The sequence below is a fragment of the Anser anser genome (assembly GCF_964211835.1).
Source record: "Anser anser genome assembly, chromosome: 1".
NCBI lineage: Eukaryota > Metazoa > Chordata > Aves > Anseriformes > Anatidae > Anser > Anser anser.
The window spans coordinates 66,169,042-66,196,275 of record NC_139720.1 but is presented as its reverse complement, the minus strand read 5'-3'; the positions used below and the strand labels follow the sequence as shown (position 1 = coordinate 66,196,275).

General features: G+C 40.4%; 2 protein-coding genes across 51 annotated transcripts in view; both read right to left on the bottom strand.

The window, feature by feature from the left end:
* LOC310892960 (uncharacterized protein) overlaps positions 1 to 27,234 on the bottom strand; it is a 284,028-nt gene that overhangs the window by 68,883 nt on the left and 187,911 nt on the right. The window lies entirely within an intron of this gene.
* The window catches only part of CACNA1C (calcium voltage-gated channel subunit alpha1 C), a 494,083-nt gene that overhangs the window by 428,792 nt on the left and 38,057 nt on the right, over positions 1 to 27,234 (bottom strand). For 13 of the 50 annotated variants that reach the window (XM_083821273.1, XM_083821272.1, XM_083821283.1 and 10 more), the window contains exon 1: positions 12,112 to 14,060. The exons of 27 other annotated variants lie outside the window; for them this stretch is intronic. In XM_083821273.1, coding sequence (XP_083677399.1) covers positions 12,112 to 12,160 — 49 coding nt within the window. In that variant the 5' untranslated portion in view covers positions 12,161 to 14,060. Of the gene's footprint in view, positions 1 to 10,385; positions 12,071 to 12,111; positions 14,063 to 27,234 lie in introns of those variants that run through there. 10 more of the 50 variants (XM_083821268.1, XM_083821260.1, XM_083821271.1 and 7 more) reach the window with 4 other exon arrangements.

The window sequence follows — 27,234 nt, the reverse complement described above, 5'->3', positions numbered from 1 at the left end:
TTTGAAAACAAAAACACAAGTGTCCCATCGCACATGATGTAAAGATGGCAGATAAAACCAGAAATGCAAGATTGCTATTCAAGCCCCAGTGGTGCCTACTGATAAACACATGTACTGCTGGGAAGGAAAAGAGATGCATAGTTCACCTCAGCCATTAGCACTAAGCCTTCTGTGTGCGCACCATATTCTACCATGTGGAGTCTCCGGAGAGAGACCAGAGAGCAGTTCCCTCTTCTGACAGATTCACACGTGATCATGGTGACATCTACGCTTGAGAGAAGCACACTTGATCTCTGCAGCTTGCATCCCTCTGTGACACCACACACGCTGATGATAGAGTATCCAGTTCAAAACTCACACTGACATCTCTGCACTAACTCCTCATAAATCCAAGGCTCCCTGACCATGTATTCCAGTCCTGCCTATTTGTTTCCATTTACCGCAGATACTGGTTTCCTTCCATGACCATTGTGTCTCTTAACTATAAAGGTGCATTAGCAGGAAAAGATCATAAGTACACAGACAAGAATCTTTTATATATATATAAATATATATATATATATAAATATGCAAGACTCACTTCCCAAAGTTCAGACTACCCGGAATGCTTGGCATTAGGCTGCAGGAAAATGACTATGTCATGGCCTAGGTCCTGGCCTGAGGCTAAGGTAACTGAACAAGACAGGGAAAACTGCTGGATACAACAGAAGAAACTTCTGGACATGACAAATATCTGAGTGAGAAGTGGACAAAGTTTCCAGTGATATTGCAAGGAACGGCCAAATTTTCCACACACAAGTAAGGGGGAATGGAGTCAGAGATGACCAAATTTCATGTTTAGTCAAAGGAAAGTACTGGAGAGCTTCTGAGTAGTACTGAAAGGCCAACAGTGTCTCGGTAAATGTGTCGGTAATGCTGTATCAGGCCAGGGTTACTGGGTACCAGTATAAGACATACCAAACTTGGTTATGGATGTAGAAAAGCTGGGACCAATGGGGACAAAAAGTAACTGGGCGTGGGGGTGGTTCATTCTGGAGAATACTGAGCAGAGAAGAGAGTTACTAAGGCAGAGAAAAGGAGAGTCATCAGAACTGAAAAGGGATAATGCAAGTCATGGGGCACCCATTGGGAGCCCTGTACTTGACCACCCCAGCTGGAGGCGTGCAACAAACCAACAGGCATACTGTTGTTCTGACCACAGCACGAGATTCAGACCTGCTTGTGCAGCCAGGAGGACCAGAGCACAGGGTGCTCCCCGTGGTCTGCACCCAGGCAGATGGATCGAGCATCCTGCTGTCACCATGCCCATGCCTGCTCAAGGCTTGATAATAGCTGTAACACCACACTGTTTCATATCATCCATTTCATTAAAATTAAATGCCATATTCATTTCTTCACCTGCGACTCCCAAAGTAATATCTTCACATAAGCACCTACTCACAACATAGCTTATAAAGAAAAAGAAAATAAGTTTTCCAAGCCTATTGGCCTGGTAGGTGTGGAAGAGTAATAGAGTGCTTAAAATACAGATGTTCATGCTACAGGGATCAGAACCATGTAAATATATAAGGACACAGATAAATAACTTCAAAGCAAACATTTCTTCGCCAGTCTTCCAAAAGGAAAGAAATACAGCCTTTGTGGAAAAATGATAGACTTTCTGGAAGTCTGCAAACAAACATAAAACTAAATTAAAATACAATCTGATCCTCTAAGTGTACATACTCCAGTCTTTACATTAATCTCCCAAATAGCACCTGACAATCTGTCAAATCTTTCTGTTTGGTGTTTTGTAGCTGTGGAATCAGGCCTAGATAGTTTCTATCACTGTTATTAAAACGACTAGCTACACAAACTAGAGGTTTAGATCCCAAGATGACAAGTGGGGCTTTCCATCTTCTACAGTAATTTTGTCTTTAAAGTATTTTAAACTTGTATTTCAACACTGACATAGGACGATGAGTAATAAAATTCACCAATATATTAAGCCATCTGTGTGAGCTTACATCACACTCCTTCTGAAGTATGAAAACACCGATATGTGCTATAAGTTTCCTGCCCTCTGATGTTTGTAGAATGGGCTCCACATAGGATTTCCCCAGACGTATTTGGATGCATCCACTGACCCCACAGCATTCATGCCAAAATGCTTAGCAACTTTTAGTCAAACCCACCTCTGTATTCCATACACTAACATTCTCCATGATAAGCCCCCTTAAAGCACAGCAGACAAAACCTCAAAAATGCATACCCCAAAATAAAAACACAAAGAGTTTCTGGTGAAATATGAGCAAAATCAAGGCAAAGCAAGGATGACTGAAGTTCTCAACAAGAACGCTAAGTACTAGGGGAGAAAAAAAGGTAGAAAACTGGGCCCAACTGTACTATCAAATCTGAAGGAAAACTTTGCACTTATTTCAATACAAGCTTTGCATTAAGTTAGCAGGATATATATATTCCAGTCAAATATTTATTAAAATACTCTAAGTTGTGTAACTCACATTGCAAATTGAAAGCCCTTAGGATGTCTAAGCACAGTCTTTCATTAGAAATGGTGGACATTGCATTATCACTGTTAGAAGGGTTTTGAAGTATGGTGTTGAACATCTCATATTCTAAAATCTGATCCTTTTTAAAGTGATTCCGGTCTGATCACATGCTAAGACACTTCCCTAGACATGCTGCCAAGCACCTGTAGAGCTCGATACCTAGCTCTTCTGATAACCAATTTTTCTTGTTTTGTTTTAAAACATTTAAATAGTTGGGTTTTTTTGGAACTGCCAGTAGCAAGTACCTCTAATTATTTTCTGACCGACTTCCTGGTATGCATAACAGCTTTTATCACTGCATATGAGTTAGGACACAAGTTTCCATCTCTTATTTTCTTCCTTAACACCCTTTGCCTTAAAGCAGATAAAAGCCTTCAAGTCTTGTTCATCTTATTCTTTCACTCTCCACTTTTATTTCTGACTTTTGCTATAATGGCCACATCAACTAGAAATACTCTCTTTATTCCTGTCACAATGATGTCATTTCATTTGCTTTCAAATACAAAATTAAAATCAAACTTACTCTTTTGGTCTCAATACAAATCCAAAAACCAGACTGAGGGTTAAGATTCAACATAGTTCCTCCTGAACTTTCCACGAACTTGGCATTCTCCCATATGCAATTTAAGCTCTATTCCATTTAACAGATAACCATCAATTCTCTTCAAAGAAGACCACAGAGAAATGTGTACGAGAGCTCAGAAGACAGCGTGCTGCCCTGTGCGGTACTAGGACATCCCAAACACCTACTAACACTAACGCTGCACAATCACAGGATTTGTGCAATTGAGTCAAAGCCAGTGAGATCCTATCTGACAGACAAAAGACCTTAGAGTTATATCACTCAAGCCACTCACCAATTCATGAACTCAGTTTCAACTCCACCTGCAGCAAAATCATGTTATGAGCATGAATCTCAGGTTTTTCACTTAAATTTTTAATCAATGTGAAAGTGATATAAGTGTCACATAATTTACTTGTACCTGTTGCTCCCAAATAGTCATACAACAGTTCCACTCAAATCACAATTAAAACCAATTAATTTTAATTTTCAATGAACAAATGTATTTTACTTCTCTGAAGACACCAACTCAAATGTAAATTACAACTGAAAACACTCTGTTCACCTACACAATTCAAAGATCAGCAGTAATAGGCAATTTAAATATCAAATAGGAATAGCAACACACAGGTGAAGTTTTCTTCTCTACACACAAGTCTGTTTGTTCACCAATCAGGAAAATAATGAATGTTATGGATTTCCTCTGCTTCCTTAATAGCAGTTGGGTTTATCTAGCTTAATTTGCTAACTTTGCTGTCAACATGTTAAATTCATCCCAAGGAAATCAGATCGTTTAAGAATTAACTAAATCCAAACTTCTAATATTTACATGCAGTGCCTGCACGGAAACTGTGGTTTTTTGTAAACTATATGAAAACTACAACATAGAAATCACAGTAAAGTTTGAGATTGAATGTCAGGAAGCTAAAAGTTAAGACTGTTATTTGACGATCTGTATCAAAGTTCAACATACTATGCAGTATATTTAAGTGCAACCTTTTTTCCCCCCACCCCAACATCTTCAACAAACATCATTCTCCATTCCTGAATTCACCCAGATTCCACTGCCTCTCACACAGTCCATTGTAGTGTTTCTGCACCTAAAATTCATGAAATCTACTGCTAACACCTATATTATTTAAGATAAGTTTCAATTTCAGAATAACTATTGTTGTCAATAATGCATGAAACGGAATATAGCTGGTACCTAACAGAGTTGGACTGACTTGCAAGAAAAGAGGCACAGGTAGTCTTTTTGTATATTTAAAATCTTAGTTCATCTGAAAAAAGTTTTAGAGAAACATCTGATGTATCAAAAATACGTATTAAATTTAAAAAGTGGAGGAATCCTAAGAAGTGTTACATCCATGCAGATATATTGAACAATACAAGTCTTTTTTCCCTTATTTGGAATAAAGGATCTGAAATCTGATCACTAACATGAATCCATTCCTACAATGCCTGTAGGAAGAAATGTTGAGTTAATTACTCAATTAGAGCATATTTACTTTGTAATTATAATGTCATGTTCAGTCATATTTAATTGTTTTTTTCCAAAATACCCAAAGGCAACCATCCACATCATGGGCTGAAAACCTGAAAATTTTAAGATAAATAACAATGACATCTAGAGAAGATATTTTAAACATATGATAAAGCATCCTTTAAGGTTGGATGGAACTCAGATAATAATTTCCTTAAAACAATTAACTCTAAGATTTATGTACAAGATGCAAAGAAAATTCCCATAGGGTTAGACAGGTTTTTAGTCTCATTTCTGGGTCTGGTTTGAAAGTCGTTAAGTCTCCAGTCACCCTTAAGAATGACTTTATTTTAATCTCGTCTTCCACCAAAGTGGCAGAATTTCCCACTCTCATAGCTATGCTGGCTAAGCATGTCAGCGCGCAGTTCAGAAGACTGATGAATCCTATGGATTTCTGTTTTTCCTTACAGGTGCGAGGATGAAAAACTTTTATTCCCCCTCACCATGTTCAGTCAGCCACTGAGATTTAGAATGTAATATCTGGGACTAAACACACACAGAGGGAAAATTGCTGAAGTCATCTACCAATATTTGACAAATACATAATCTTTGAATCCTGTGTAAGCTTCTAACATCTCCTAGAACATCCATGAACAGTTATCTCAATTTCCTTTAGTCAGCAGGAAAGAAAGGAGCCTAAATAGAAGTTAAGACTGCCTTTTTTTCTTTAAATCCAAGCCCTACAGTCATCACTTCCACAGTGATTTTTTGTGTTGGTGTACATATATATATCCCAAGAGTACGTAGTTAGATTCAGCTGCATGTTTGTAAGTTATAGCAGGATTCATCTATTGACTGGATGCATTAACAAGTATTGGAACATTAAAGTGAACTATTTATAGATTTCTACTGCCTCATCAGTATGTGTGTGCTGGTCACAGTCTATCCACAGTTCCGCATTCATGCCAGTGCAGGAAAACAACCCACTTACAAATTCAGTGATCAAAACTCCAGGCTTGTCTCACGTGATCTGTAAACTCTAATAACGTAAGACTTCTGCCCCAACAACAGCAACAAAAAACAGCCCACAATCTACTTTGAATTTGGTGTGAGACATTGAAGCAAGAGCCCCTCAAGTCCCCCATTTCAACACAAAAACATGGTTACAGTTTAACTATTGGCTTATATAAGTAAGTTAGCTCTCAATCTTAAAATATAAAGTTTAAATATACAGACTTAATCTTTACTTTATTTATTTTTTAAACCATAAGTGCAGCTAAATACTGGAATGTGCTGCCCAGAGCATTTGTAGAAGCTCTGAGATGTCCAAGACTTGGCTGGATGTGGCCCGGAGCAACCTCATATAATTACACCTGTTTTGAGCAGGGGATTGAACTAGCTGGCCTCTGGAGATCCCTTTCATCCTACATTATGATTTTACTTCATTCCCCAATCTTTAGAAATGCAATTTTTTGCAGTGAAATATATAACAGTTAGGGAAGTGTCTCCAAACTATCCTTTATGGGAAAGGCAACTGGAAAGGAGTTTTACAGAGCAGATTGGTTTCAAATCCATTACCAGCAGCTTCCCCTAAATCTAAGCTTCTCTTGAGGAAGAACCATGCTAATAATCTCTTAATTGTAGATCACAATAATTCATCTTTATATCTGGACAAGTGCTGATATGACAAAAACAAGACAAAAATTTGATTCTACCAAGTCTTCTGCTACCTTTTACCTTACATATTTTTTCTTCATGTTTTCCCCACCACCACCACCACCAGAGCATCAAATTCAACAATCCAAACAGTACAATCTATTAATTGTGTATTTAGCTATCTGGGAGAAACTCGGCTAGGTCTTCTGTTCTGGAAATCTCTATACATAGCACAGAGACAACTGCACTCTTCTAGGTGAAAGAGAGCTACCATGATCCCCCTCAAGTTCTTAACAAGGTTTACATTGCTATCACTGGTTTCTGTCAGTTCCCATAGAAGGGCATGACATTTCAAGGATTCTTCTGGACAAAGATTCATATATACCATTGACCTCACCATCATTTATTCCATTAAAGCCTTACAAGATAGGTCACAATTGGTACTCTTACAACCATAAGACATAGTATTTCAGAGCTCCCAGCAGGACCACTTTACCACCTAAAACTCTTGCTGACAGCTGCAAAACACCTGTTCTCAGGCACAAGCACCGTATGCTCATCACACATGTCCTCTGCACAGAAGGCTGACTGTCTCTTCCTCTTCCATAAAAAAACAAGCAAAAAACGAAAGCCAACATACAGAAGGAAGGGGAAGAAATCCTCACGTAGAATAAGCATGCAATGTTTCATTTACTCAAATACTTTCAAAATGATCTAAAAATGATAAGTACTCTATTTTTTCAACTTCCATTTGTAAAAGTCACAACAGGAAAAAAAACAATTTTATGTTAGGTAGATAAACTTTGTTGAAAGGAAAACAATTTGGGGTAATCAACATGTCTGCATGCTCAAAATTGTCCTTTCTTACAGTTAAGAAGTTTTCTTACAGTTAACTGAAACAATAATAAACATTTTAATTAAACTCTCTCTCAAATTCATCTTATTTCCAATATATAAATAAAAAATACAGTGTTTCAGAGAAATGAAAATATACTGAGTTGGTCTACGGGCTTTAAAAAGATAGGCATTTGAATGATTTGATGACATTATGTTTTGTAAAGCATATATCTGCCATTGGTAAAAGCTTTTTTCCAGTGTTGATCTGATTTGTTGTTTTCAATAATTTAAGAGAGACTTTTACTGCACATAGTCACATCTGTTAATGTTGGTTGATAGTCAGTAAATTTAGAGGAATCACTTGCACAGAGGAGGTCTTGAGTTTGCTATTCCTGAACTTCAGGGAGTGTGTCCTTTGAGTTAATTCCCAAAAGGGGTTAAGCGACACAGTTTGTAACAAATCAAATGGCAAATTGATATTCTCAACTGGCCTGTACAAATGATGACAAGTTGCACACATACACGCCCACAAGAAGTAAATGTAAGAGCAATTACCATTCAGATGAATACTATTTTAAGTATGTATGCAGACTCATGTTCAATAAAATTGAAAGAAAATAAGAGAAAACCTAAACACAGACAGGCAAAAGAAAAAAAGAATAAACATAGACAAGCAAAAAAAAAAAATAGATATCAATAGATATCAAATAATTCAAAGTAGATATCTTGGTAGAATAAATTAATTCCACACAGCAAGAGTGCGTCACATCTGCTGACAAGAATTATAAAGAGGTAACCCCCAAAACATATTAGATTGCAGAGCAGATATGCAACCAAGAGGGTGTTCACAATGGTGAACAGGATACAGAGAGCTCCAGTGAGATCTTTACAAGCAGGTGCTTGTGATGGGAGAAACTCACAAACTTCAGGAAGAACCAGTCAAAAGCAATGCTTTTGACCCAAATCAGCCCCCATGACCTATGACCATTTAAAAGAAAATCTTTCAAAAGTATATACTTCAAATACCATGTTTCTAACAAGTACCTGTACTTTAAAGGATAGGAAATAGTTGAAAGCACTTAAATACTTTTCTGAAGTCTCTACCGGTAACTTTCAAAGTAAATGCAGTGGACTGTATTATACAGAACACTTAAGTACCATTATTTAACATTATCTATTATATTTAATATTTTTATATATTTTATTTCATATCATATTGAATTAAACACTTAATACACTGAATGTTCCAAGTACTTTGAGGTAGAAGATCATATTTTATAAATGCCAACATTTATTGTTAAATCAGGGGGGCTGGAATTTTAGTGCTTTGTTTCCAATGAGTGGTTCTGGGTTTTTTTCTCACCACAAATCCTTGTTTTCCAATTTCTTGCTTCAAATCAATTCCCAGTATACTTTATGCCCTACAACTACTGCCTACTGTGATAAACCTTTACAGCAAAATGAGAAGACAACACAAATACTCAGAACTGAAAATTCAGCTTGCCAACCTGATGACTTTGTCACCATGGAAAGAGCACAGTTTCTCCTACATGTCCAAGAATTGCCCCAGAAAAATACAGGAAATAGAACTGGCATTCTGAAAATAAAGTATAAAATTACAGCAAACATCCAATTAATTGTATCTACAAGGGTTTTGTCTTCTAGCACAGCATGAGACAGATTTCTTCCCTTAAACTGAAGTCAGCAGTGAAGTGTACATAATCATCTGTGTATTTATACCTGCAAAGTTAAGGGGAATATTTATGGTTTTGACCCTCACTTCAGGTCAGAAAACGTATTAGGAAGTACGCTTGTGACTTGACCCTCTCACTATCAACAGGCTTCTGACAAATAAAGGGAATGCTAATTAGCCCCATATCTGTAAAATTAGGAAGATACGAGGACTGCAAAGAGAGCGTCTTGCAGAGGAAGACTTCAAGAACAAAATACGTGCGGGTTAGGAAAGGAGGTTGCAAGAAGACCTAATTATGGTCGACAAACACCCGAGGGGGTTCTTTTCACAAGCAGCAGGTAGCAATCTGTTCAAAATACGCAATAAGGACAAAGCCCAAAGGCATTCGCTGAAACTGAAGGAAGGGGTAGCTCGGTCGCGCTGCTTTCGTCTCGGAGCAGGCTGGCTGGAGGGAACGGCCGATCCCCCCACCACCACCACCGCTCCGGGGCCCCGTGCCAAAAAAACGCCGCCCGCTCCAGCCTGCGCTGCGCCCGGCAGCCGGGAGCCGGCACCCCGGAGCCGGCCGCGCCTCCGGGCAGCCGCCGCGGGGCTCATGGCCGGCTCCGCGGCCCCGCACCGCCACCTCCTGGGGGAGGCAGCGCCCGGGGACCCCGCGCCCCTAAACCCCGCGGATCGAAGGCAGGGCCGGCCTCCCCCCAGGAAAGGTTGGAAGAACGAGCAGAGGGCTTTAGCTAGGTGCTGGAGATGAGCCGGACGTCTGAGGTTCAAACTCGCCACGCCGAAGGCCAGGTTGACTCATGCTGTTCCCTCCCTCGGGAGGGCTGGGAAACGTGATTTTGCAGACCGATTTTCCATTTTAAATTGCGGGAGCAGGTTTTTCAAAATATTATGAGGGAGTGCATTAAAGACGCCCATCTAGGATTACACCAAGTCCCATATGTGCATTAAATGTGATGTAGTTAGTTTTGAAAGCTTTTTCTGGGATTGGTGGGTGGGATTTTTTTTGGTTTTGTTTTTAACATTTTCTAGATAAACACATACTCTGTGGTAATAATGAATAATTAATTGTTATCAAAATATATTCCATTGTGCAGCAAAAATAAACGTTGAAAAGTATCTCAGCATCAACAAATAATACTTCCAAGCTCCCTTTTCTTTGTGTAACATGATACTGCACTGAAAACACAGCAGGCTCATATTTTAGCATCCAAAAAAAAAAAAATCTTACTTTTGTGTAATAGATTTCCAGTGTGCTAAGTGGCACCCAAAAAAGTGCAAAACAAGTATAACACAAGCCTACTCATATTAGCAGTTGAGGAGTCGACAAAGCATTTTCAAGCCTCCTCCCTGCAGCCCTCACCTTCTAAATAATGGTCTGATAATGGTCTGTAGTACATCTTATTTATTTTAGGGAAGCCACTGTTGTCTTGCCCCCCCCCCCCCCCCCCCCGCAGTACAGACTCCTGAGCATCAGACTGCCCAGGTAGCCTGATAAGCAGTTAGCTACAAACAGACATGTGCAGAAAGCAATGGCTGGCAGAGGCCTAGCCATGTCGCTCACAGTTCAAGAACAGATACAAAATTGTCTTGCATCAGTAGTACCTGGAACATTCATCCTGCTGCCAGCAACTGAGAAGGATGCACGAGTGAGACACTTATCTTAAATCACTCCTCCCCCTCATATACGAGGAGCAGACCAGCACCACAGACCTAGGCTTGCCTTCTGCTCATCTTTTTGATCTCCACCTTGCAAGTGGAAATCTGTGGTTGCTTTAATTACTCCGTTCCACATCCTGATTGGCTTGCTCTGATCTCCTTGCCACCAGGTTTTCCTGACTACTGATCAATTTAACCTTTCAAGCGCTGTTTGCACAAAACAAAAATAGATTGTAAATACATGGCAGCCTGAGCACCACCAGGAAACAGAACTTTCTTCCACCTGCTTGATTTTGTTTGCTTTGGAAGTTGCCCTTTCACCTGGCAGAAATGACAATCCGCATCAAGAGACAGATGCAAAACTGTTCCTCCAATTATATAATCACTGCAGCTGATAAGGAGGGAGCAGAATTTGGGTTGCCATAGCGTTGGCATATTGCTATGGAGGCTGAGCTCTTCGTCCACTTCATCAGCTCCGGTCCAGGAAGAGCAGTCCAGTGGCGGCTGCCGAATGCATGTGCTGCGGGCTTGCTCCCGCTTGGCAGGAGCACTCTGCATCGGGGGCCGCTTCCTCCTTTCCCCTCCCACCTTCTTTCCACAGAGTGGCTAGGGTGGGAGTGCCGGGCTTGGGGTTTTTCGTTTTAATCTGTATTTAATTGGGGGGCACACATTCTCGCTGAACGCTGTTTGCGGGCAGGCGAGGTGGCCGCGGCAGCGGTGAGAGGCTGCCCGGGAGGAGAGGGCTGGGGGCGGCGAGGGGGCAGCTGGCCCCGGGGGGGGGTCCCTATGGAATGAGGGGGGCTCGATGGGATGGGGTGGGGGCCCGGCACCTCATTCCCTCCGGAGGGAGGGGAGGAAATGGCTCTGGCGGCTCCGCAACACCGCCGTGGGTGTGCGGGCAGGGCTGGCGGGGAGGGGAGGGGGCGAGGGCACGCAGGTAGCTAGCGGGATAAAAATAACTTCAGGAACAGCAGGTCGAGGTTGGGCGGAGGAGGGTGGCGGGGAGGCTCCTGGAGTTTGGACAAACAAAGTTGTACTACGGGGAATAGCCGGCGACGTTCGCTGGTGCCGAGGAGCAGCGGCGCGGGTCGGGGTCCATGATGCGGGCGGTGCTGAGCGGAGCCGGGCGAGCAGCCGCTGCCCCAAGCGGAGCCCAACTCCGATCCCCATCTTGCCGCTACGTGATAATTCCCCCTTCCCCTCTCCTTTCGTGCGAGGGATTAGACGCGGCGTAAGAGCAGTGAAGGGCTCCTCGGGGAGCCGGACCCCGACGGCGGCAGCGGGCACCGGCCCTAAAGGCGGCTGCACCCCGAGTTCGCCTTCCTCCAGCACGGCGGAGCGAGCGGCTCCGCAGCTGCACTTCGCCTCCGGCCCCGGCGCACGGCCGCCCCTGCTCGCCCCTCTCCTCCCGGAGACGACGGCGGCGCCTCAAAGCAACTTTTCTTCAGCCCGGTGACACGGCCGCCCCCCGAGGGGCCGCGGGGGTCCCCCCGCAAGGCGGCCGGCCCCGGGTAGCTGCGTGCTCCGCAGGGGGACGGGGGGCGAGGGCTGTCCTCTGCCCGCCCCGCGCCTGCCGCCGGCGGGGGCAGCGGGGCCGAAGCGAAAAAGATCACGGACAAAGGGTAGGGGAGAGATGGGCGGCTAGAGCCTCCGAGGTGGATCTCGAGCTTACCTTGATGGTTTTCTTCGGGAATGTACATCCTCTTGTTTTCATTGACCATTTAAAAACGAGTCCAGATTAATCCCTCCGAAAATCGGCTTGGTAAGATTCAAGGAAGAATGGAGCTGCAGAATTTCCCCTTTTATTATTACCTGATTCCCATTATTGCATCAAACACCAAAAACTGATCCTTTCCACTACTGCCTCCTTTAGTGAAATTGCAATGCATCCTCAGTACATCCGGGCCCCTTCCAAGAATTTAGCACAGCACCTCTGGCTGTTAAACCATAAAAAAAGAACAGGAAGGGGGGAAACGGGAGAGAGGGGGGGCGGGGGGGGAAAGAAAGAAAAGAAAACCCAAAAGCATCCAGGACAAGCCTCTGAGGGTTAAATGTCTTTTTAAAATCCACCAACTACAAGAGTAAGAAAAGGAGGAGGGGAGAAAAAAAAAAAAAAAAGAAGAGAGATGTTCAAACGCTGCTGCTCCTCCTCTTCAAAGCCATTCTGAGCGCGTTGTGTTGGCAGGGAGCTGTTTCTGCAGAGGAAGAGAGCACAGTCCCAGCCCCTTACTCCCTCCCTCGCTCCCTCCCTCTCCCCCTGCCTGCCTCCCTCCCCTCCCTCCCTCCCCGCTGCCTGCTCGCCGCCTCCCGCCGGCAGACAGCCGCGCTGAACGCTTCCAGATGTTGCAGCTGCGGCGGCAGCGCGCAGCCACCACCGCCGCCGCCGCCGCCCCCCCTTCCCAAAATTGCGCGCAGCCCGCGCTCTCCGCCACAGACGTGACGTCACAGGGGGAGCGGGGGGACAGCGGAGGGGAGCGGGGCCGCGGCGACACCCGGCGACACGGCGGCGACACCGCCACCGCCCCCCGGCCCCGCTCCTGGGCGCCGCCGCGGGGACGGGGCGACCCCCGGCTGGGGCGCAGGCGACAGCGGGTGTGGGCAGCGGCAGGAGGGCACGGGGAGATGCCCGGAGGATGCGCAGATGTCGGAGGAGATTAAGCGGGGAAGGATTTGCAAAAGCCGTGCCGGAAGCACCGAAGCGCCCCGGCGCCTTCGTTATCCCTGTCGTTCGGCCCGCCGTGCCTGGAGCCTCTGCAGGGAGACGAGAGGACTTCTTCGAAACCAAAGGGGATGAGGAGGCAGCCCCCGGTCAACAGGGCTGGAATCAGAGGTGCCATGTTAAGGAGAGATGCGGGGCTTGCCGCCCAAGAAGCGAAGGGCACTCCAAGTCCCCCAGGGGTCACCACCCGGGGTGTCACATCACCTGCAGGGCCCGGGCTATTGACTTCTGGGTCAAGAGAGCAGCCCTCAGAGCCCTCGAGCACCCAGCACCCTGTCTGCAGCTTGACACAGGGGTTCTCCCCCTGCTCACGGTCTCCGCTCCCACCTACACGAGAAACAGATCATTTTTCTCCAAGCATTGCAAAGGTGGCAATACCTCTCCAAAAGAGTTGCTTTAGAATGAGCTTAGCGCCTTCCCTACGACTGGACTTCAGCAGGATTTATCAAATATGTCTCTTTTCGAAACTGTTTCCTCCACCACTTTGAAGTAGCTGTCTCGCAGATGCAACTCAAAATATAATAGAAAACAGCAACACCTAATGCAGTTAGCCAAAGCAGCAAGCACACAAGTCCACTTGGAACTACAAGAGAAACTGGAATAGGCATAAAGCACTTACCAAAAACTGGATGCAACCAAAGCACTTGTCCTAAAAAGAGGCCATTTCTGTTCCTAATAACCACTGGCCATCACAACTTCTGCTTTATATGGTATCCAAAAGGTAATTTGGCAACAACACATTACCATTGACAGCACGTAGAGACGCGGCTTTGTTTCTGACAGAGAAGGAAGAATTCCTGTGAGCAATTAAAATACTCTGTTCTCTATTGTCTAGTTTTTCTCTAGTAATGTCACATGCACTTACTCCATTTAACTTACAGGATCAAGCAAGATCGCAGCTAGAGGTGGAATGGCAATATATTGGATTTCATTTTCAATTCTGGTTGCCTTTTTCTTGTTAAAAAAAAAAAAAAAAAAAAAAACTCCCTTCACCATTACAGAAGGACAGCAAATCCTTCCCTACCTACATTTGCTGTGTAAATACACATTTTATTTTTCTCCTTGTGAACAGAAATTCTTGTCATTTTGAATTGTGCTAATTCCATTTTTTTCAAGCCATGAGTCAACCAAGAGTTATATGATTCACCCTTGCATGGACATAATCTCTGGGGAAGTAATCAAGTTCACGCTGATCACTCTTGCACAGAAATCAAACACCGGTGGGGCACCTGTAAATACATATAAATATATACATATATATTTTTGCCCTCCTTAGGTCACATTCTCAGCTAGCTAAGGATTTATATACTGCATTAGTTAAACAGTTAACATCCACATAGCCTTGCCTTATGCCAGCTCACATACGTATGCAGCCACATACACAAGCTGTCCCTGCCACCTACAAGTCTTTTTCTCCAGTCTTTCTCCCTCTCTCCGCCAAGCTCTCACAATGGGACACAGTTGGGCCAGTTACCAAAAATCAAATCCAGAAAAAAAAATAGAACAAGAAATAAGAATATTAGCTAGCATTAATTTCTTCAGCATAAATAAAATTGTACTACAACTTGAGGTTTTCTTACTCAGCATTTCTGATGCAAATAATTTTCTATATGGAGAAGCAGAAAGAAACTTCAGGATTAAGATGGATCCTGCTAATGAAGGAGAATCAGGTGATATAACAGCAAACATCATGCCTTCCCCTAAAGCATTGGTACTGTCAAAGTACACTAAGAAGTAGTTCATGAAAACAGGTTTGGTAAAGAGGAGACATTTGAAGTAAAAGGTGCTTGTAAGATTTTTCTTAACATATTACTGAAATTCACATTTAATAATAATTCTCACAGGATATAACCCAAGGCTTTTTCCTCTGCAGAAAATGGGAAAAGTCAATTGGCCTAAAATTTGTTTCTTTCCTTTTCCTAGAAATAGTGCAGAAAGGATTTCATTAGATGCCAGAGCAGCAGCTCAGAGACTTCAGAGAAGACAACAGCCCTCCACTGCACGGTCTCTGAATCCTGAGTTCTCTGACTGGGTACATTCGGGGCCAGTACTCCAAAGGCAGAGCACACAGCTGAAGCAAGTCAGCAGCTTTCCTATTGCTTTTGGAGGACTGATGCTCTAAAAAAGCTTTAAGGCCTTCTGAAGGGGAAGCACATTTAGCCCTCATCAGTCAGATCCCTCAAACACAGCCCAAAGATGGGTATACAAGTGAGAGAGGTCTTAAATTATGAAATAATACTTCAGTATTATACTTCAGTACAATAATATTTCAGTACACACTCAAAGAGAAAGATAGAAAGATCTTAGTCCTTGCCTGATACAGCAACCAAGAGTCTTAGAGGTAGGATGGATAGGGTTATGAACAGACACGAGTATCTCACACCAGCCTGAATCTGTGCTCTTGGACTTCCTCTACACAGGTGACCCTAGCTTGTATAACCCATCCAATGCACATCTGGCCTTAGGCCAGCCATAAAGCGGAGATACTAGTTCTCTGATCCACAAGAATGCTAGGAGGAGAATTGTTCTGCAATTGAGAACAATAGTAATAAGGGCCATATAAAGCACCAAGACAGAGATTTCTGAGAAATATCTATTTAAAGTTACAAAGTGTCAGAGATGATTTGTAGAGTCATGATGTTCACATGCAGCAGCCCATTCTGCATATGAGGATTTTTTTGTTGTTGTTCTGTGTACGATGCTGCACTCCTTCCCTCTTAACCAACCATATATAGTGCGCACTGGGCACAACAGCTTCTTCAAAATCCAGCATCAGAAGCCACATCCATCTTCAGAACAGAAATCTCCCAAACAGGTTGCGGACGAGAACATCTTGAAGCAAAAAGGAAGAGCTCCTGTCTTGCTCATATTTAAAGCTGGGGCTAGAAAGTAATGGGATGAATACAGACAAGGATGTATAACAACTCTGCATTGAACTGCTTTTATAACTTACAAAATTATTTGAAAGGCTCTTTTCAGCAGTCTCAGTACTTTTAAAATGATCTAGGGTTTTCATTGGGCCTGCATAAGTTATCTAGCTCTGACATTGCAGTATGTTCACTCTATTTTGGCAGTTGTCCCTGTTATTATAAAATAAGAAGGTAAATGATTCAAGAGTAGAAAATGAGCATATTTATCCCCAGAAATAGTATTAAGGCTTACAATACAAATGTAATTATTTCACATTTGAAGGCCCAGCTCAGAGAAACAGTACCAGAGATCTCCACTACCTTGCTGATTCCCCCCCCGGTTTAAGGCTTTGCACCTCTAGCAACTAACAGAGATGGCTTCCCTTAAGAATCAGCACTTTCTTGCACTGAAAGTGATGGGATTTTTTGATCACCAGTTTAAATAGATGCGATACAAACACAGTGCAATCTTTCCAAAGACATTGACCTTCCTTTTTTCAAGGGTTAACAAGTTAGTAATTCTGAGTTCTATCTAGTGTCTGTTCCCTTTACCCTTTAAGCACTCCAGCCTAAAATAATAGGCTGATCAGTCCTGGATACATTAAAAGAATTACCTTGCATGAACAGTATAATACCCTTAACAACCATCTGTCACTCTGACAGCACCACCTTGCTGGTCCACAGACAGTATAATGGAAACACAGGGTGTGTTCTGGAGTTGCATGACTACAACATATTTATTGTAAATCAAATACTGATGGTAGCAAATTCTTCCCCTATATCAAGACCGCTCTGTTTAGAATTGTTCTCAAAGCTACTTGTGATTCTTCTCAACGCCATGTCACCTAGAAGCGTGAATATCATACTCTATTTGTCTTTACCAGTTGTTACTGAAAAAAATTCGTGTTCACATCTATGAGTGTGGATTTCTAAAAATATTATTTATCTGAAAATTTTGCTTTAGTGGCTTAATTTTAATTGGAATTTTAATAGTCCTGTCTAGGGGTATTTCAGAGTGCGATCAGGAAACTGGAGACCTTTCAAAACTACAAGCTAGCTGAAACAGAGGGAATTTCCTCAAGAAAAAAAAAATATATATATATATGGGATGGAAGAGAAAAGGGAGGTTTATGATCAAGATTTGTAGATGATTTCATTTCTTAAAGTCTGGAACAGTGCCATATGCACAGGATTTTTTGACATTTTTTTAGTCAGAAACATTGATTTTCAAAGGCAACTTGGGAAACTTAACCGTATCTTTCATATTGAAGTTTTAGTCATTAGCTTTTATATGTACATTAAAATGTCAACAAGCAACAACAAAATATTAAAAGGAGAATTTATCATCATATTGGTATGGTCTAAGGCCTAGTATTGGTAAACAACAGAAACTATTAGACCTAAAGGGAAATAAAGGAAAGAATGAAAACACTGGTAACTGGATAGGAAAGTTGCTAATAATTAGAATAAATTGTCATTAGACACAGAAGAGGGGTAAGTAGAAAATACGTAGAAATTGAGAATCTTTAGGTAGGTTTTGATTTTCTAGACTGCAGAAGCTTCTAGAAAGTAAGTGGGATATCTAAAAGTAGGATTTTATTCAAATCATGTGAGCTATCTTAGTTTTCAGCTGTAATCCATACAGATGATTTCAGTAGGTTTTGGCAGTGGCGATTTTTTAATTCCAATTGCAGGAATGAAAGAACTTGCCATTTATCATTGTAAATAGGTGATTAGTCTTTAATGATTACCGGGTAGTGTTTAATGAATTCATGGACCAATTTGAAGTGTAGCAGCAAACAAATGCTTAAATACACTGAAGCAACGGGAGACATTTATCTGAAGCAAAATGTAAATACATTGCGTTTCTCAGACTTGAGAATTTGTGACAGTTTTCATGACTCTGTAAGGTAAGATTCATTATGCCATGGTCATCACAGACATCTGGCCATAGCGCTAATTAGTGACTAAGGCAGGTCTAACAGCTCCTCAGAATTTTGATACAGAAGTCATCCCTGCTCCTCAAAAATGGAAAAGGTCAGTTAGTAACTGTGCCATAAAAGCTTAAGGGAAAGGCTTGAATTTAACAGAGAGTGTTGTACTGCTTCTATTTTGTAAAAGAGAATCACTGGGTCTATCCAGATTGGGATATGTACAGATAGAAAGATTTAAACCCAGCAGTTCATTATTAGCTATTAAAATAAAAAATTAAAGAGAAAGGGAAATAATTACCATCAATAATAGCCTAAAATCATCAGTTAAACAAAAGAATGACCTAATAATGTCTACAATAGTATCTACAAAAAGAAATGTACTTTTAATCCAATCAGCCTACCCTTGGGCCAGAAAAAAATCACCCTCAACAGTTTGAATGATATCTTAATTGTCATTGCTTACACAACAAAGATTAGAATAGTAATATTTTCTTCATTTTCTAATGTAGTTCTACAAACTACATATTCCTGAGTATTTTGTATCCTACTCATAACCAAGTTCCACACAAACTGAGATCTATGGCAAATATGAAGGACTTTTTTTTTTTTTTTGAAGGGGTGGATTATTCAAAGAGTAAATTTACACAAGCTGTTGAGGAATACTTTGCAGTGACTAGAAGGATTACAGGACATTGGTGTTTTGAAACCACTGTGGATCTAATTATTAAACAATGAAAACCACACAAAGCCAAAATAAGAAGGCAATGCAGAAATTACATTTAGACAGTACAACCAATTCCAAGTGTAAGAGTTATAAGCTGAGAGGGAAAGGAAGGGGGATGTAGGAGCAGGCTATAACACCAGGTTCCTTCTTTTTAGCATCAAAAGTAGATTTTTGGAACTCCTAAATCTTCTTTGTCAAACAAAGGAAGTCATTGACAGACTCGCAGAAGGTAAGACTTGGGAATTCTGACAGATTCTGGAGGATCTTCAATAGTCGCTAACAAGATGAAATGGTCTAAAAATACATGGTCTTATGTATCAGCTGCAAGGAAGGTGATTAGATTAATCTATTAGTATAGTCAGTTACTGAGATTTTGGCCTTACATACAATGTCAAGCATTTCATTTTGTACAATTGATCTTTCTATTCTATATTGAAGGTCTGAATTTGTTCTGTAAATGAATGCGATTATACTGCAGCATTTGCGGTGTTCTTCTGTGTGTTTTTTTTCCCCAAAAAATTGTTTCTTTCGAAAATGGAGACAATCATAACTCACCCAGCAATCAGTCTGTTTCAACTGTGGCACCTTTAACTCATGTAATCTTGAACCTGATCTAAAACAGTTCTCCTACTGCATCCTGTTTAAATGATCGGTAATCACATTTAGCTGAATAACAACACTAAGCTAAAGGTATATTCCATAGGCAGCCCTGTGAGATTTCAATCCCGTTTTCCAGAACCGTATGGTTACAGACTATAGTCAGTCCAGGGTTATTTCAGTACTACCTAAGCCTTGCACTGAAGTGAGCAAAAGCCTTTCCTTGCAAACCATTCTTTAAAACAAAATTAGTTCCAATAAATTGCTCAGAAGAGCTCTCTCTATTTCCATAAAAATCATCATCAAAACACCACAAGCAAATGCAACACAGACCTTAATTGAATTGGTTAAATCATCAGCTATATAACTGTACATTTCATTATGGTTTCATCTTAACTAATTGTTCTCCTAGGACATCCAAAAGCTCATTTAGTGGGACTTTATTAAAGCATTACAGAAGTTCTGAAAGTGTAAAACGAAGTGTTTTAAAGTGTATCTTGCTGGAGAGATATTAAAGACATCCTGGAAAGATTCCTGAACACTGCATAAATTAAATCCTCCCCAACAGCATGGATTTGGGCTTGCACAGAACAGTTGTTCAAATGGGTTTAATTTTACATTGATTGTGTGGTTATCACTGTTTGTAAACTCTATGACTGCTGCAGAATATTCCAAATGTTTGTAGCAATATGTAATGGGTGGTCTCCTGAATATATATATACGTATATATGTATGTATGTATATATATACGTCCTCCAAAGCTTCCTTAGCTCCAGCGGAACTCTAACGGAATAGAAGCAGTAAAATAGGTGGATTGCCAGGCAGCAAAGTTGAGAGTATTATTTGATTTGGGGAATAACACAGTTAGGTAGGTTTTGAATCAACACAGCATAAGAGATGTTTGTTATGTTTACAGTTTCTCCAAAAAAATCTGTAACTTTAGAAGCTGAGAAAAATGTTCTACTATTGTTTAAACGATCCTTCCAGCATGCAAGCAGAAGAGTTTATTTATGTCTCCCCTTTCGTTTCTTCCCATCTTCGCTAAAACATGTAGACAAGCAAAATGAAACAAATAAACAACTCTTCTCTAAAATCTTCACTCACTCACTAATTCCACATGGTCTGAAGGAAATATTTATATTTCCTTAATATAAATAGTTAAGAGTTCAGTTATTTTATAATGCCATCAGATGTGTACACTAGTTTGAGTTGCTTCTCAAGAACTGCATGAGACCAAGAATGACCAGGTTCCTAACACACACACACAAAAGAAGGCAGGTTTATCTATGAGCAGTGCTTTTAGGGTGAGAGTAAGCAAGAGGTAGAGGAAGACCACTTTCTGCTGGAACTTAAATAGTAAGAGTTTTACACAGGGGGTGAAACTCGTTGCCTTCTCACCAGCTAATCAAGACTACAGTATTCTGCAAAGTATCAAAATAGGCAGGGTTCAGATTAGGCTACATGAACAGCTAAGGCTGCTTGAGCTATTACTCATAACAAAACCTTTTTCAGAGCACCATAGAATTTTTCAGTCCTTATTTAGTTTCCTTTTTTAGACCTTGGGAAAAAAATTCCTAAGGAAAATAGAAATCAAAAGAGAATTAAAAGATTATGCCAATCATATATATAACATACACATGTAAATGCATTACCTCATTCCTTGCCTTTATCCCGCCTTCCCAGTCCATGCTCCTCCATTTTCTACGTTGTTTTTTTAAATCAAAAGAAATAGGAGTCACATCTTATACTTTTGTAAAGAATTCAGACCTTGATCCTGATTCAGATTTTTGGGCATTAAACCAATAACCTGATAAACTATGGTGATGCTTATCATTGCAATCTTACAAATGGGGTGGGATGTCTAGCTTGAAGTTGCACATGGAGTAAGTTGCAAAGAAAACAGGAACAAAAAGTTGAATTTCCCACTTTGTTCTCCTATTGCTTCCTTTCCAGATGTCCTTTATATCCCATATGTTCGTGCTTTTATGAGACAGTCTGAGTCTTCCATCTTCAGAAGGAGATTGACCAAGTGAAAGCAAGATGAAAATTTCAGGCGTAGCTCCTGAATGACGAAAGCCCTGAAGAAGTCTCCCTATCCAGTTCCTTAGTTTCTTTTTCTAGATTTCCAGAGCAACACAGCCAGGCTCTTTACACTAACCACAAGCAACAACGGTCATAAACTAAAAACACAACACGGTCCAAGCCAGCAGAAAGTAAACTTTTTTTCCACCCTGAAGACTGTCAGACACTGGATTCTCAGAGGGGCTGTAGCATCTCTATGCTTGAAAGTTTTCAAAGGCAACTGGATAAAACCCTGAGCAAGCTGGTTCCTGCTTTGGAGGGGAGCTTGGAGTAGGTGACTTCCCAAGGTCCCTTCCAACACAAACTGTTCTCTTTCTATTTAGTGAAGGTGGTAAAACTGCCTTTTTTTTTTTTTAAGGAGACACTGCTGGTGTCTATTTTATCATGATCAGATGATCAGTACAAAATGTCTATTGGTTTCCTGTGATTCTGAAACAAGAACAAGTGAAACAAGGTTCATTCACTTTCAGCTGGACCTTACTATCTTCCTTTAGTCTGGAGGGTGCTTCTCTTACATTAAAGTAAGAAAAGCATCAAAATCTCAGTTCCGTCTGTATCATAATGCAAAGTCTTGATCATTCTGCTATTTAACTGAGCATCCGTTGGGCAGAAATAGGGTGTGTTTGGTGGTTTGTTTTCTTTTTCCCCCCCCTTCCTTTTCAGTCTCCTAGGAGAGCCTCTTTTACAATTACTGTATCATCTGCTGCCATCTCCTGCAGAAACACAGCTTGAACTTTGGAGGAAGATGGAGTTATCAGTGCTCTGAACTTTTTATGAGTCAGTGCTGTCTGTCCATCCCAAAGGAAAAGTATCGCCTGCACGTTCCAGGCTGGTACAGTTTGAGGACATAGAAAATGAGTAGTTAAATGCTGTGGGACTACTATGTCCCTTTGATTCCATTTGTCTTCCATTCAAGTCTGTAGTGCTTATGGCAATAGCTGCCATGCACAACAGGGGCTGCTGGTTTTCCCTGCAGCCTGAGGAAGGAGCGCTTATCAGCACAAGCACACCAGCGAAGCTTACGCAGTATATAACGGAGCAAATCCACAGTACATGGGATGCACAAAGTGTATGTGATTTAATAAGACATGTGACTGTTGTTCTAACATGAGCAGGTATAGACTGGTGCCCAAGGGATGGACTGACAGATTTCACATTTTGTACATCTGTATTTAGCAGTACATTACTGTACTGCTGCTTTGCAGCCTGACTGATGTCTAGAAGTGAAAGACACTAATTAGTTGAAGAAGGAAGAAGCTAGAAGGGAAATTCTGCTCTCAAAATCGGTGGATAGAAAAAGAATACTAAAGAAAAAAACCTGTATGACCTAGTGACCCAAAGACATGGCAGTAAGATTATCCTGACCACAGCCAGAAATGACTGTCTACTTACATCAATCTTCCCTTTTATGCTACTCTAGGGTATCAGATAACTTCAGTTTACCAGAAATAGCTCTACAGAAATAGGTCTGTAACCATATATAAACATTTTTTTTCTTCTGTGCTACTCCAGTTTTCAAAAATCACTTTAAAATCATATCGCTATTTTTAAGCCAGATTTTTGCAGCTTAACTGGCCTAACATATCAAAACAAGGTAGTCATCAAGGCAGTTCTAAAGATGGAGGATTGAGCACACTATAGTAGGTGGTATTAGTGTCAAAATGGAAGCGGGCTGGTGGTCAAGCCTGATTGTTCACCGACAGCAACACTGTGCCTGAACTTTCACACAGGAAGAACACTTGGCTTAAACATGCTCAATTAAATTATTTTGCAAATATTTTATTGGAGAATAACAGTCAGGATCCACATTTGTTCCCCAATCCGTTGGAAATATATGTACTTTTCAATTGAACTAAATAAATGCTTGCTGAGAGCAAACCTATTTCCAGTGAAGCTGTCAAGTGTGACAAGAGCTCACACAAAGTGACACTGATGTAGGTCTATCAGTTCTACCAAGTGACTCCCAACTTACTTTATTATAAATGAGATCAGGATCCTTTTTTAGTCTTCAACGGAAGTAAAATCTAACCCATAAAGATGCATCTGCACTTCAGTATTCAGCAAAATGGAAGTGATGAATCACGCTCCTGCCCTAAGAGTGACACAAAGGAGCAATCAGCTTGAGCTGATGTTCTGGCACTAGTAAGAACATACTCGTGATTCCCCATGTTGTTGGTTTCTCAGTCTTTCAGAGAAAGATGAAAAAGATGATGAAAGATGATGATATGGGAACTTCATAGTTCCCATAGACTGCAGTCGTGTCATATACAGTCACTAATAATATTCAGTGCCTTGCATCCAAAAAAACTTCAAAAATGCAAAAAAATGTTTAAAATCATTTTACTAGTCATAAAGATAGAACTGACACTTGAGTTACAGCTTCCTTTTGTATTAATGCCGCATGGTACTTTGAGACTTGGAAGTGAGAATGCCTTGTGAAGTTCTTTAGCTATTGCAAAAATTTAGTCAGAATATAATTATGAGAACAGGAAATCAGGTTGGTCCTCTAAACTTGACTAAAAAGTTCAGTGAGGTCTATAATGACCATAAATTGAGTTATCAGATGTATATGACAGTTGAAAGGCAGCACATTAAGGAGCACAGAGGAAACCAAAGCATATAGGTCTGTTGGCTCAGTACTTATTCCAGGAGAAAATGCAACCTGCTCACTAGCTTCACTACACCTGGTATCACCCTAAATCCTACTTGAAGTCTCATCTGATTAATAAGTCTCAACTGCTTATTTTGCAAGAGTACAATTCCAGGTAATGCAGCAAGCAGAGAAACAAAAAGCTGGACTACGCTAGAGTGGAAAACCAAATCATAATCCCTATATAGTATTTTAACTCTTTTAGCCCGTGCCTTGCAATGCTTTATTAATTTACAGCACCTATGAAGACAGTGAATAAGATCTTGTTCTTCATGTTCGGATTCAACCAGACCAAATTGCAGGGATCATGGAAAAATTGCTTATAACAAGACCATACTTATGATGGTAAGATCAAATGTATTTTCAAAGAAAGCCAGGGTACCAGTTTGATTATGTGTTAGGAAATGAACAGATGAGTAGGTGGCTGCCTAGCAGTACTCTTATCTGCTAACATTCCCGTGTCCATAAATTACCTCTGAGAATAAATGTTAAATGGACCCTCACAGAAGAAAGTCATTCATTTATTCAATTCTGTAGTTTAAAGAGACAAACACTTGGGTGTCTATGTTTTTTGTGTGTGTTTTTAAATTATTTTCTGCATCATCATCTAACTAATTTTTGTTCTTTATATACTTAATGCTCCAGCATACAACAAAATATTCTCTTTTTGCTTAATAAATCAATACAGTTAGAAGTATTAAGACTTTCAAAGACAAAATGAATGACAGACGATGGAGATTCAAGAGTAAGGGGTAAAAGGTAAATCACAGTTGTAATTCCAATTAATTTGCTGTTTCCTGTCAGCAGTGACTAAAGAATACAGGCCATCATTTCCAAGCTGGTGTAGCCAGATGGTGTGATGTGATGCAGCTAATATTAATGGTTGCATGCTGCCTTCTCTTGACTAATCAAGAACGCTGCGCCTCACTCTTTTTGAGGATAGGGCTGCAGAGCCAAGGAGCTCTGTCATTCTAAGGAAACCTGACACGGGAATTTCTCTGTATTCAGATAGGCTTTGGTGTCCATACTTGGTACCTAAAGTTTTAGAAAGACTCTTTCCTTCAGAATTTTTCTGAGAGCGCTATCGTAATACTGGGAATATTTTCAAATATTGAAGAAAGTGGAGCAAAAACCCTATTCAAAACAGATTCCAATTTAAATTTTTTATTTGGGGTCGTGGATCTTTGCTTCAAGGGCACTTCCCTTCTAAACTCCAAAATATGCTCTAAGGCAGTATTTGGAAAGCCAAAGCAGAACTCACAACAGTCATCTACTTTACTCCCCATCACAATTTGACACTTCACAAAGGATGAGGAGTTTCTTTCATTGTGCAGGAAACAAACACAGTATGTTATGTTCTTCACCTGATCCTTAAAAGAGAAATACAGGATTCTTTTCAACTCTTTCAGTCCCATCAGCATCCGACTGCTTCAGTCAGGAAGCATTTCTAATATCATAAATCAGCAGCACCTTATGCTACGAAGCCTTAACACACATCTAGATTGCACTACACTAATAATGGATAGCTGCGAAGCCTTAACACACCTCTGGATTGAACCACACTAATAATGGATAATTGTGGGAAAATGAAAAAAACCCTGTTAGAGTATAAGCCTTGCTCATTACATCTGCTGTATGTGAAGAATATACCAAGGCTCAGACCTTCATTCCTGTCATCACTTACTGAACATCCATTCTGATGAACAGCAACTCAAAGTTGGATACATTTTTGATACTACAGCTCTATCTTAAAATGAATTGGGCCAATCCCTCAGTGCTTAGCAATCATTCAGATAAAATATTAATCAACTTCAACAGTGACTTCAAATCCATGATGACTTCAGGATTTCTTGTGTTATTTTCCATTTTCAAAATCCATCCTTAATATTAAAAGTCCACGTAAACAACTCCTACAGGCAATCAAGGAAATTTTTGATCTTAAATAATAGTTTTAAATTTTGATCTATTTCTAAGACATATTTTCTTCTTAATTTAGAGCACTTCATTGGTGGTAGATGGCAATGCCATCTGCCCATAGTAAGCAATATTATTTTTCTAATATCACTTCCCTATGTTTTAATTTGAAAGATTTAATGTCTATGGTATATGTTCTGATACTCAGCATATTTTCTTCTTTTGTAAACACTAAGCCAAAAATTTGTCTTTGTAACCTGTAACTATAAACACAATAAAAAATGTATAAAGATTTTATAAAGATTTAAAAAGAATCACATCTTTATATTTTTATTTTTTTTACACCATTTAGTAACAAAAACACTCCAAAACCTAGACTGGAATAAAATATTTTTAACTAAATTACATTATCAAATTTCATGCAATTTCTATTAATAATATCAAGTAAAATCTGGTTTTGTTTTTCATACTGAAGTGGTACATCTGATCTTCTCAGGCACAAATGCTATTTTTAAATAAAAACTGCTTCTATAAATATTTCAGCTTTAAACACCCATAACTCAGTATCTTTTTTTTTTTTTTTAACATCTATAACCGCAGCAGAGCCTTTGAGAGGTTAAACATCTACAAAAAACGAACATCCACATAATGACCGCTAGTAGCATTTCCCCATGTTCAAAGCAGACTGTCCATAATTCAAAGGACAAGACAAGGTCACTAATAAACATCAGTGAACTGTGCTTGCTTTTGCAAGTTTCACATAAAAATCGTGCATCCCTAAAAAACACAAAACAGACATAATAGATTGGTTTAATTCACATCAGAGCACACACAAACACAAGAAACTAATCATCTTTCAATTGCAACAGGCTCTGACTCAATTATTTTGCAACACTAGCAGCCCCATCCTTTGTATAGGGTTAAAAGAAGGGAAAAGAGTTGTTTTGTAACTTAAAACAATTAGAACTAGTGCCAAAGACTAATTCAGCTTCTTTCAGACAAAATTAAAGACTATTTTGCCTGTCATGGTCTGCACATCTGGCAAAACTGGACATGGAAAAACTAAAAATGCACATCATGAACATGTCACCAATTGAATTATCTCCCACTGGAAATCACATAGATAAGCAGGGTAGGACTAAAGATTTTTATTCTTATTCTGAATATTATTTATTCTGAATGTTACATGTGGCTGAGGGGACCACTTTCAACACAGCTGTGTCACAGAATATTGGATAAAGAAAAATGCACTCCATGTTCCTCTAA